Here is a 10,629-nt window from a genome sequence, read left to right on the forward strand (position 1 = left end):
AGATATATATTTGAGCCAGGAACTTAAATGTGTTTAAGAATTGAGAGGAAAAAGAATGTAAAAAAGGCAATACAGTAATTTATTAGGGAAAGGGGAAAAAGCACACAACAAACAAACAAGCAAGGAGCAGGAAACAACAAGCAAGCAACCTTAATAAATAAACCAAGCAAAGAGCAAGGAACGAAAAATACATATTAAGTACATTGTATGAGTTAACATTTGAGTGTTACAAATCTCACATGATCGACAACAGATTACATGGATTTTGGAAAGTTTATTAAATTGGTTTGAACTTTGCAGTTGTCCCAAAGGACTGAAGCAGAGTACTTGAAAGTAAATTTACTCAGTTGGGTGTAACGTTTGGATGGTGAAAGATGATTTTAATTGTGGAATATGGGAGGAACAGAGGATGGGTTGTTATGTAGTTTATGGGGTTTTGCTAAAAGCAGGCCCGTGGCCCAGCGGCCCACGGCCCACGGCCCACGGCCCGCCATGGCCCAGCGGCCCAGGATGGCTCGGCGGCCCGGCGGCCTGGAGGCCCGGTTGCCCACACAGTTTTGTTGTCCAGCAGTGAATCCATCGGGTTTGGGCACGCAAATGAAAGACGGTGAATTCCAATTCGTTTACCATTTTAATAATCATTTCAATTCTTTTCGATCCTTTCTTTCGTTGCATGTTGATAAGTGAAAAACGTTGTCATTCTCTGTTGTTTTCGTCTGTTTACAACAACAAACAGAAACAAGGATTCAAATGATTAAAATGGTAAACGAATTCAAACTCGTCGTCGTCCATTTTGCACGCCCAAACCCGATGCAGATCTGTGCATGCACGTGGATTTACCACTGGACAAAAAAACTGTGGAAAATCAGGACCAGGCTACCGGGCCTTTGGGCCGCTGGGCCATGGCAGGCTGTGGGCCGCAGGCCACTGGGCCACTGGCCTGCTCTTAGCAAAACCCGTAGTTTATGCACAAATGAACAAGTTTTAAATTTAACGTAAGAAAAGCGATAATAATTATAGGGTTGTTCACATTACATAATGTAAGGTCTGACCTCCCTTTCAGGCATAAGTTAATATTAATGTCAACGTTTTTGTTAGAATTTTACAACATACTACCTTGTATGGTTTTTTTGAAATTAAAACCATTGTTTAAGTTATTTCATCACGTGTGACATTAATGCTTTGGTGCGCTGTGAAAGACAATAGACATGACTTGGGCGTAAACGAGGGGCAGGGAATGTACTGGCAAGGTGCGGATAATACCCACCGCCGGTATGGACCACCAGATGAAGGGCCTCAGCAACTAGCAGAGGGGGTGCCTCATGCCTGTATTGGAAGGTGGGCATAGTTGCTGGCATAATGTCCTGGGGCCAAGTTTATCCAGTCCATCAAAGTAACAATATACCCCCTCCCTAATAGGGCTTCAGCACAGTGCTGAAGGGGTGTGGCAGGCAGCAATTCCCGCCCATAGTTTATTGAAGAGAACTATTAAATAGGTTACAATATGCTCGTAAGTAAAATACACAAGAACCAGAAAGCAAAACGGGAAGGGGGGAGGGAGGGAGGGAGGGATTAAAATGCTGAGCAGAAAAAAAAAAAACGAGTTGAGCCTTTGAAGTTTAAACCGATAGGGCTGATACGGCGGGAAGAATGAGAGAACCAAATGAGGTAGTCACGTTAGATCAACTGTTTGCCATTTCTTGGGACCCTATTTGCAAACACAAACAATGATGCATTTGAGTCACATCTTTAAGGGTGTTGCGGGAAAAGGACGCACCAGCCCAACCTGTCTTGGCAGCTCATACAGGAAATGCAAAACTTTTTTCTTAAACTACTTGTAAGCTGGATTTCTTTTTGTTTAATAGCAGTTAGTTTTTGAAGGGGAATAGTTGATCCTTTCCTAACAATATTATTTCAGGTTGACATGAATCAAACTTTTTCGAAGAATTAAATCATGGAGGAAGTTTCAGGAAATGTTTCCTGTGATTTGTGCTCAATATAAATTTTGAAACTAAAACTATTTCAGTTGTTGAAAAATCATCTCTATAAAAACCAGGAAAATTTGTTTGCCTTGATTGGATTTATTTACAAGCTGAGAAATTTCCATGGTAAAGTCCCATCCTAGCCACCAATTGCCACCAAGTTCACTTTACTTAAAAGGAAATCTTAAATGGACTGTTCTGGGTTTTTTTTTTCGTTGTAAACCTGAAATTCCCAATAAAACGGTTGAGGGGTTTTCCCTCACTGTTGTTTCTTTTCCGGTTGTCTCTGATTGGTTGTTAATTATGTCATCTGTTACTATTTTTATCGTTGCACACGTTCTCTATAAAATGCGACAGGAGATGCTGAGTAACCGCTCCATGTAATGGCTATCCGTGACAGTTCTTTTATTCAGCAATCATGCACAAAGATGTGTTAGTTTTGCGAAGTTTGTGTAAGAACGGTGTGGTATGGCTGCGGGAAAGCGTACCTACAAAATCAAAGACAAGAATTTCGAGATAAAATTTGAACTAGACTCTCGCTATAAATTGTTGGAGAACATTGGCAATGGAGCTTATGGTGTCGTATGTTCCGCCATTGATACAAGGAATGACAGCAAAGTTGCTATCAAAAAAATCCCTCGAGCATTTGACGTGGTGACCACAGCGAAACGAACATACAGAGAGCTCAAGATATTGAAGCATTTCAAGCATGACAACATTATTTCAATTAAGAATATTCTCAAGCCGCCAGCTGATTTGGAGCAGTTTAATGATGTATATGTTGTGTTGGACTTGATGGAAACCGATCTACATCATATCATTCATTCACAACAACAACTCACAGACGAACATGTAAGATACTTCCTCTATCAAATCCTACGCGGATTAAAGTACATTCATTCTGCAAAAGTGCTTCATCGGGATCTAAAACCAAGCAATTTATTAGTGAACGAAGATTGCGAATTGAAGATCGGGGACTTCGGGATGGCTCGTGGACTGTCGAGCTCACCTTCGGAACAGAAAAGGGTGATGACAGAGTATGTGGCTACCAGGTGGTACAGGGCGCCGGAATTGATGCTTTCACTCAACGAATATTCGGAAGCAATTGATATGTGGTCTGTAGGTTGCATTTTCGCAGAAATGCTCGGGAGGAAACATCTGTTCCCAGGGACAAACTATCTGAACCAGCTGCAGGTAGATTTAATTTGAGGCATAATTTAATATAAATTTTTAAGTACAATTAAAGGAAAGAGTTGAGACAATGCTGGTCAGAGATTCTAACCTTCCTATGCCCTTGCCAGAAGAAGGCAAGATGGCCAAAGCAGTTGGAAGGTGGGGGGAGGAAGAGGGTGTATATGGGGGAGGGAAGGGAACAAAAGTTGTGACTCACAAAACCTAATGTGCTACCTTGCAACATGTCTAGTGTGCTTACCTGTATCATCAACACTCTCGTTCTGTGTCCCAAAGTACGTACAGTTATACTGCTGTCACTTGATTGGTCCAGAGGTACTGATATCTGTTGGACCTTTCAAGCTTCTGTGTTCATCATCTTACTGTTTTGTTCATTGGTATAAAATTATCCTATGGTTGATCAAATTAACTTAAATTGAATTGTCCAAACCAGAATAGCATTAAACTATTTCTAGTCTAATTTTTTTCCTCACCTGTACCAGCTTATTCTCAGTGTAGTTGGAACACCTTCTGAAGAATTTATTCAGCGCATGGGAGCAGAACGTGTGAAGACTTACCTGAGACGACTACCAAAAAAGGAGCCTGTTCCTTTGGACAAACTTTATCCCAAGGACAATTTACATCCAGATGCTCTAGATTTGCTGGGGAGAATGCTAAAAATGGATCCAAGGGAGCGTATTTCAGTAGGTGATGCACTGGCTCACAAGTATTTGGAAAAATATCATGATGTTGAGGATGAACCTATCTGCTTTCCACCATTTGAATTTGACTTTGAGGATATTCCTTTCACCAAAGATGACCTCAAGGCAAGGATTCTTGAAGAAATTGAACAGTTCCACAAACAGAAATTGCTTGTGCTTTCTCCAGTCAGCGGCTCTCTAAGGGAGTTGCAATCAAGTCAAGTGTCATCAACTCAAGTTAGCTCAAGTGGAGAAAAGGAAATTGCAAAGAAAGGTTGCTTTTCTTTAAGAATGACTAAATGCTTTCAAACTTTTGGTTTAGCTATCAAAGATGAAGCTTTAGAACCTGGTAATTGTCAGGTGTTTACTAGCAGTGCTTTGTTAAGGTTCCTGCAAACAAGAAAAGTGTTTCTGAGTCCCAACAAGGAAACATTTTTTTTACCACGAAGCATGAAATTAATGCAGAAACGGGTTTGTTTCTTGGAAAGAAAATTTAGCTTCTGCTACATTTTTTTGTGGGTATGTGCAAGTTCTAAAATACTTGGGGAAACACAAAATAAGTGTTTCATCATTTGCAGGAACAATAACAGGTCAATAGTGGCTCAACACTTGAGGTAAATTTTAGAACCAGTTAGCCCCATTCAGATGTGTCTTATTTGAAAAATATACTGTTTATTAATCCTAAATTGCCCCCATTGACCAGTAAAATCTATTGGAGTCACTGAGTTCTCGGAGTCAGCGAGTTAACCAATTATTGACCACTGGGAGTGAGACTTTACAGATTTTACTCTGTTTTACGCCGGACGATTTTACACGTCAACCGGGGGGGTCCTAGGGGCCTGAGGAGAGAATGGGTTAACACATCAACTCAAACACCTTTCTTTGTCTTATTGTTCAGGGGTTTCATCATTGACGCTGGTTCGACAGAAGATGGAGCAAAACTTGAAGAGGAAAAAGGAGAAAGTTGAAAACAAATGTAAGAAGTCCAAGGCTGCGAGAAGACAATCTGAAAACCAAAATGCAGAACCAAATACAACATCTCTGAGTGATAGTGACAGACAGATGTTAGAGAGATGGGAAAACATGAGAAAGCAGACAAAGCCTTTTATTCACCCAATAAGGAAATATATGAAAGAGCTACATGATATGAAAGAGGAGGTACTGAGTGAAGGTGCAAACACTAGCATGGCGTCATCACAGACAATTTTGCCACCGGGAAGCAAGCTTCAGCAACAATTCCAGTTTACTCGGTTTGTTCCTCAGAACCAAGATGGAAATGTTGTAGGACTTAAAGCTGTTAAGGTACCAAGTCAGGGGTTACCGAGTGGGAGAGAAACTGCCGTTGCTCACACAAGTAAGTTTACGAGGCTTTTGTATGGTAGTCATTAATGTTATTGCATCTTTCAAGAAGATCAAAAGCCATGACAACAGACTGTTCTTTTTTGTTGAATAGGTGCTTTTCATGTTATGTCATGGCTTCCATGTGGACAAAAACAACAGAACTCTCCTTAGCTCCTTTTGTTCGGCCACCAGCATTTGAACATTACACCATTGTTCCCCATCTCCAGGGATTGCTTGTAAACCAGCTTTAGTTGCAAAATGGTAGTTTTTTCATTCTGACTAACTTATCCACAGCATAAACCCTTCATCAGAGGGAATTGGAATTATGTATGATATTGGTACAGTTGAACCTCAATTATCCGGATTTGCTCCATTGCTAAGTGAAATTCCATACTCTGTTAGCTCAGTCAGCGTGGTTTGAAGAATACCAGGTAGATTAGCATCAAAATGAATTCATCATGTTCACAAAACATAAGCGATCCATTCTTTCCATGAAGGATGAACAGTCTATTATTTTGCAATTAGAAAAAGGAACCAGCAAACTGATTTGAAGTCTGCGAGGATCATCTAACTTATTCAGTTTTGTTTTTGACTCATAAATATTCATATTTTCAATTATCCGGACAATTCAGCCCAGCCCTGATGAGGGTAAAGGTAAAGGTAAAGGTAAAGGTAAAGGTACACGTTATTTAACGTCGGAAGTTCCTTTACTCTCTAGAGAGTACTCTCCCAGGCCCCCTACGGTGCGCTCATTTTACCCCCCTCTTTCCATCAGTGCTCCGTTTTAAGGGTATTTAAAGCTACTTAGGCTACACTCAAAGGAAAGAAGTCGAAACAAGGATGTCAGATCCGGGGATCGAACTCAGGACCTTATGCACCAGCACCAAGGCCGCGCACTAACCGGCAGTGCCACCCTTGCTCCTTGAGTCCTGATAATTGAGGTTCGAGGATATAGCGTAACTCCATCTTAGTTGATAAACCCATTTTTCGTTTCGTTTACTCTGTCTAATGTCGGGGTGATTTTATTCATTAACTGGGGGGGTGGGGGGGGAAAGGCCAAGGGCGTTTGAGGTGTCAATGGTCAACATCTCATTAATAATTCATGAACCTATCAGACTATCAAAACACCAATGAAACATCACATGCATGAGGTTTACACTCGATAAAACACTCCTCATTAGAATTCTTTATATAAAGAATTATTATAGTAATAAGGCCCAGCTTATTTTTTTTTATATTCTAATATCTTTCTCTTACACTTTGAACCTTAGTTCAGACTCCTGAAGGACACATCCTTTATGGAAAGTTTTTGAAGCCATTCAAAAAAACTTGCAGCACCTGTTTTGTCAGGTCTAAAGGCACTTGGCTACACCTTGTTTATTTAAACCCAATAAAACACTGCTGCTCATTTTAATTTTACATAGTACTTTTAAATGTCATTTTTTGTCAGCAGAATAGGATTTGTTAATTTTGCTCCTGTGTCTTAGTTGCAGGAAAACTGGTTCTTTTAGCACCAAAGCAGCTCCTATCTCTTCCTTGCTCTGCATTAAACTTGTCTGTTCCTGTTGCAACATCACAAATAAGAACAACCCCACAAGCTTCCACATTGCAAGCCCCTATAGCACAAATACAAACCACCAGCACAGGAAATGATGATTCTCACAGAAAAGTGAAGGCTGCGAACAACAACACAGGAAACTCAGTTGGAGCACATATTTTATCTTCTATTGAAACAGATGTCCAAAATTCTTCTAGTGGTATTTCATGTCAGAAAACAGTTGTTTCATCAGTTGTTTCATCAATGGCACCATCAATGGTAGTACCAACAAATTCGTCCACAACTGCAGCTTCTTTACCAGTAAGAACAAAACACAGTGGTATCCAACAAATTTCAACATCCTCTTGTACAAATTCACCTTCAGTTTCATTAAGCAGATGTTTAACCAATACAGCAAGCTCTTCATTGAACAGCTTGGCCCCTAAACAACAAACCATGGAAATTGACTCCATTAGAAGTGCAGCATCTGTTGGCAAAGTTAAAGACCACGTCTCAAATCAATCATCTACTTTTTTGACAAGTGATATGCAGACCACACAGTCTGCACCTGCTATTAATTCAAGAAACGTTTCATCAAACTTGATGCCCTCGTCCAATGAAGCGTCATTATTAACACCAGCAGTAAACATGTCATCAAAGGTAACACAATCAACAAGCAACTGTTTTACATCAAATGCAAATGTGGGGGTTCAAATTCCATTGAGCATAGCAGTAGAAACAGTAACCAATGCCCCAGTCAATTCAATGCAGGAACAAGCCATGATTCAGTCAACTGCAAATCCATCAATGGACCATCTGTTACCCTCAGATGTGAAGGGAGACAAAACCTGCCCACTTGTCAACTCATCAGTATCATCAGTTAATTCCATGACGACACCAGCTCCACTTGACACAAGTCTGGGTTTACATGCTCACCGCGATGACACAAAAGCAACATCCTTGATGAGCCCAGGAAGTCTTCAGTCAATTCTGCAATCAGTGCTTAGTCAGGCAGAAGTTCAGTTGCTTTGGAATGCAATGCTAAGCTCCCCAATGGCGACATCTCCGATTTTCAACCAGGCAGACTCGTCAAACAACACTGCTACAGCGACAAGCATGTCAACAGATTCCCATCCCAAGACATCTCCAGTCGTTCAAGGATCTGGACAGTTTGCATCACAGCCAATCCCTACAATTGCATCTCAAAGTGCGACTACAGAGGCAACTTGTGACATGATCACAGGATGTGTTCAGGATGCTTTCAGTGACCTTAACGTACAAGGAGTTTCTGAATCAGATAGATTGGCAGAACAAGTAATTTTCTCCAGTATGTTATCTTCCAAGGCGAAAGGCAGCGGCTATGGTTTAGGGATCAACATAAATGAACTTCTGAATGATGCTGGAATCTTACAAGATGCCTTTAACCTGTAAGTTTTACATGTTAACCAGTAAATTTCATATACATGTGTAGTTTGTCTGTTCCCCTTTCTTGTAGAGAGTGGTTTAGGCTCCTTTTGCAGATCAGGGCCAACCTGGGCATGGTGGGCATGCTAGAAAATTAAGTTGGTAATTCCCTTCTTTCCTTTTTACTATGTCCGGCATTTGTTTCCTAGATTTCTGTGAGCATTTTATCTTTTACTTTTGCAACCGCCTTGTTTAAATGGAAGTTGGCTGCCGACTTAAAGACTTTCCCTTAGTCCAGTCAGCTCAAACATGTAGATGGAAGACCATTCCTCTCCTTGGCATGCTGGGGTGCAGGGATGGCACAGTGATGAGAGCACTCGCCTCCCACCAATGTGGCTCGGGTTTGATTCCCAGACTCGGCGTCATACATGGGTTGAGTTTGTTGGTTCTCTACTCTGCACCAAGAGGTTTTCTCCGGGTACTTCGGTTTCCCCTCTCCTCAAAAACCATAAGTGGATTTGATTTGCGTTAACTTGTTAATTTCAATTTGCAGTGTCCCCGATTAGTGCTCTATGGCGCTAGAAGATTAGACACTTAAATAAAGTTCCTTTCCTTTCCTTTCTGTCTTCATTTTATGTAGAGCCTGTTTGTGATAGAAAAGGCAGCAGGTATTTGAATGACCTCTGGAATGAAATTGGCTGCCCATTTCGTACACATAATATATCTTTACTCCATTTCATTCTCTTAGTTCTAGCCCTTACAAAGACCCTTGCATCACTCTTCCCCCCGGCAGTTTACCAAACAGCCCATCATTATCAGCATCGCTGCTATCTGATTGGCTGGATGGGAAAGACATGCTCCCAACAGACATGGATGAAATACAGAAGGAGCTTGAGTCGAACTCCGTGTTTGCACTGTTTCAAGAGATGGATGATGTTTCATAGCACAAAATTATACAATTAAGGAAATGTATTACAGAATCCAGTTGTAGACAATACTTTTATTTGAAGTGAACTCTAGCATACAATGCACAGCAGTCCTGGGATAAGTTTACCAATGGTCTCAACAAATGCTTAGACTTGATTTTGCTTTTCTTGTGATGAGAAATTTGCATGTACATAGATTGATATAAGAAAACAACTGCACTTACAACTATAACAAAAAAAAGCATAACGTTCTACTGTACATCAAAACTTTAATGAAGCTATAACTGTGCAGTCATGGCACATGTGAAGTTTCAGGTACATGTAGCTTACTGGGATTTTCATAATTCTGCGGAATTAATCTTCAAGCGTCAACAGCCAAACTGGGTTTTGGCTTCCATCAAACAAACTTCTGACGCCAAGCTGAGAGTTTGATCGGAAACCACAGATATTCAAATTAATTATTGATGCATGATGTACATGTTACTGACCTACCAATCAGCATCTTTGGTTTCCACTTTAAGTTCGAACATTTGAACTAGACGCCGATGGAAAGCGATGGAATCTGTATGAATCTTTTTTACTAAGAACCTCTAAAAAGATATCATAATGGTATTCGAGCTGTGAACCAAACAAAAACTCCAAGTCACTTTCTGGAGGTGGAGTTGATATTCCCGGCTATGTTCAGAAATTTGATGCATGGAAGGCAAAACACAGATTGGCGCTTAGCACTTGAAGGTGAGATTTCGCAGAATGATAAAAGTTGCCATAGAGGAGGCATGGTTTTTGAGTGGTTGTAAGGGGTGTTAACCCATTGACTCTTAAACAGCCCCCTCCCCCCCAATTACTAGGGAGCTTTAGCAACGGCGAGGGCAACGAAAACGTCACAAATTTGCGGTCAAAAACAATAGCTGTGCATGCTCTGCACGTGCATTTTTCATTTTTGTCCATTTCTTTGCCATGGTCAGCAAAACAGCAACGTGAAATAGTTTAATGTGAGGTTTTATGGAGGACGTCAACACTTGGAGATAAATTTTCATTTTTCTCCCCTAAATTATGCACCGCTCATAACGTTTTCATTCCTGAGGGACTGCCATACTTTTGTCATATTAAAAAGCTAGGAATAGTCGTAAAGAGATTACAATATTGAGAATTTATGTGTTGAGAGATGATGTTCTTGTTGCCGTTCCCGTCGTCGTTGCTAAAGCTCCCTAATGAGTAAAATCGTCTGGAATTAGACAGATTAAAATTTATTAAGTCTCCCTCCCAGGGTTCCATGGGTTAAGCAATAGCATTTGTTGGTAACAGAAGACAAGAAATGGTCTTTTCTTGTTCTTGGGAAATACTCATTGTTTTGCTGATTATTCTAAATAAAATTCCTTTAATATTAAAACAGTTTGCAAAACAAGTGTGGTTTCATCAAGGCAGAGTGATCTGGTCATGCTGAAAAACGTTGGTGTAATAATAAGGGAGGTACCACTACTCTCCAACGCATTTGCTCCCTCCCCTGCCCCAATTGTTCCTATGGACATGAAAAAGGAAAATTGTTATCTGTTCTTCTCAAAATATCA

The 10,629-nt window shown here is 40.5% G+C and overlaps 1 protein-coding gene across 2 annotated transcripts; it reads left to right on the top strand.

Annotated features, from left to right (window-relative positions):
* The first annotated feature begins 2,355 nt into the window (after window positions 1-2,355).
* Window positions 2,356-10,622, top strand: LOC138035558 (mitogen-activated protein kinase 7-like). 2 transcript variants are annotated; one of them, XM_068882204.1, is made up of 5 exons: window positions 2,356-3,176; window positions 3,656-4,202; window positions 4,752-5,207; window positions 6,682-8,158; window positions 8,884-10,622. In XM_068882204.1, exons 1-5 carry the CDS (start codon window positions 2,451-2,453, stop codon window positions 9,077-9,079), a joined length of 3,402 nt encoding a protein of 1,133 aa, XP_068738305.1. In that variant the 5' UTR covers window positions 2,356-2,450; the 3' UTR covers window positions 9,080-10,622. The 2 variants fall into 2 exon arrangements, with proteins under 2 accessions (XP_068738305.1, XP_068738306.1); XM_068882205.1 differs by having other exon boundaries at window positions 2,375-3,176; window positions 3,656-4,127.
* Window positions 10,623-10,629: the final 7 nt, after the last annotated feature.

Source organism: Montipora capricornis, unplaced genomic scaffold (assembly GCF_036669925.1).
Source record: "Montipora capricornis isolate CH-2021 unplaced genomic scaffold, ASM3666992v2 scaffold_422, whole genome shotgun sequence".
Taxonomy (NCBI): Eukaryota; Metazoa; Cnidaria; class Anthozoa; order Scleractinia; family Acroporidae; genus Montipora; species Montipora capricornis.

Coding starts and splice junctions, on each gene's coding strand:
- LOC138035558 (XM_068882204.1), top strand. CDS start 2,451: ATGGCTGCGGGAAAGCGTACCTACAAAATCAAAGACAAGAATTTCGAG. Junction 3,177..3,655: donor ACTATCTGAACCAGCTGCAG/GTAGATTTAATT, acceptor CACCTGTACCAG/CTTATTCTCAGTGTAGTTGG. Junction 8,159..8,883: donor TTACAAGATGCCTTTAACCT/GTAAGTTTTACA, acceptor TCATTCTCTTAG/TTCTAGCCCTTACAAAGACC.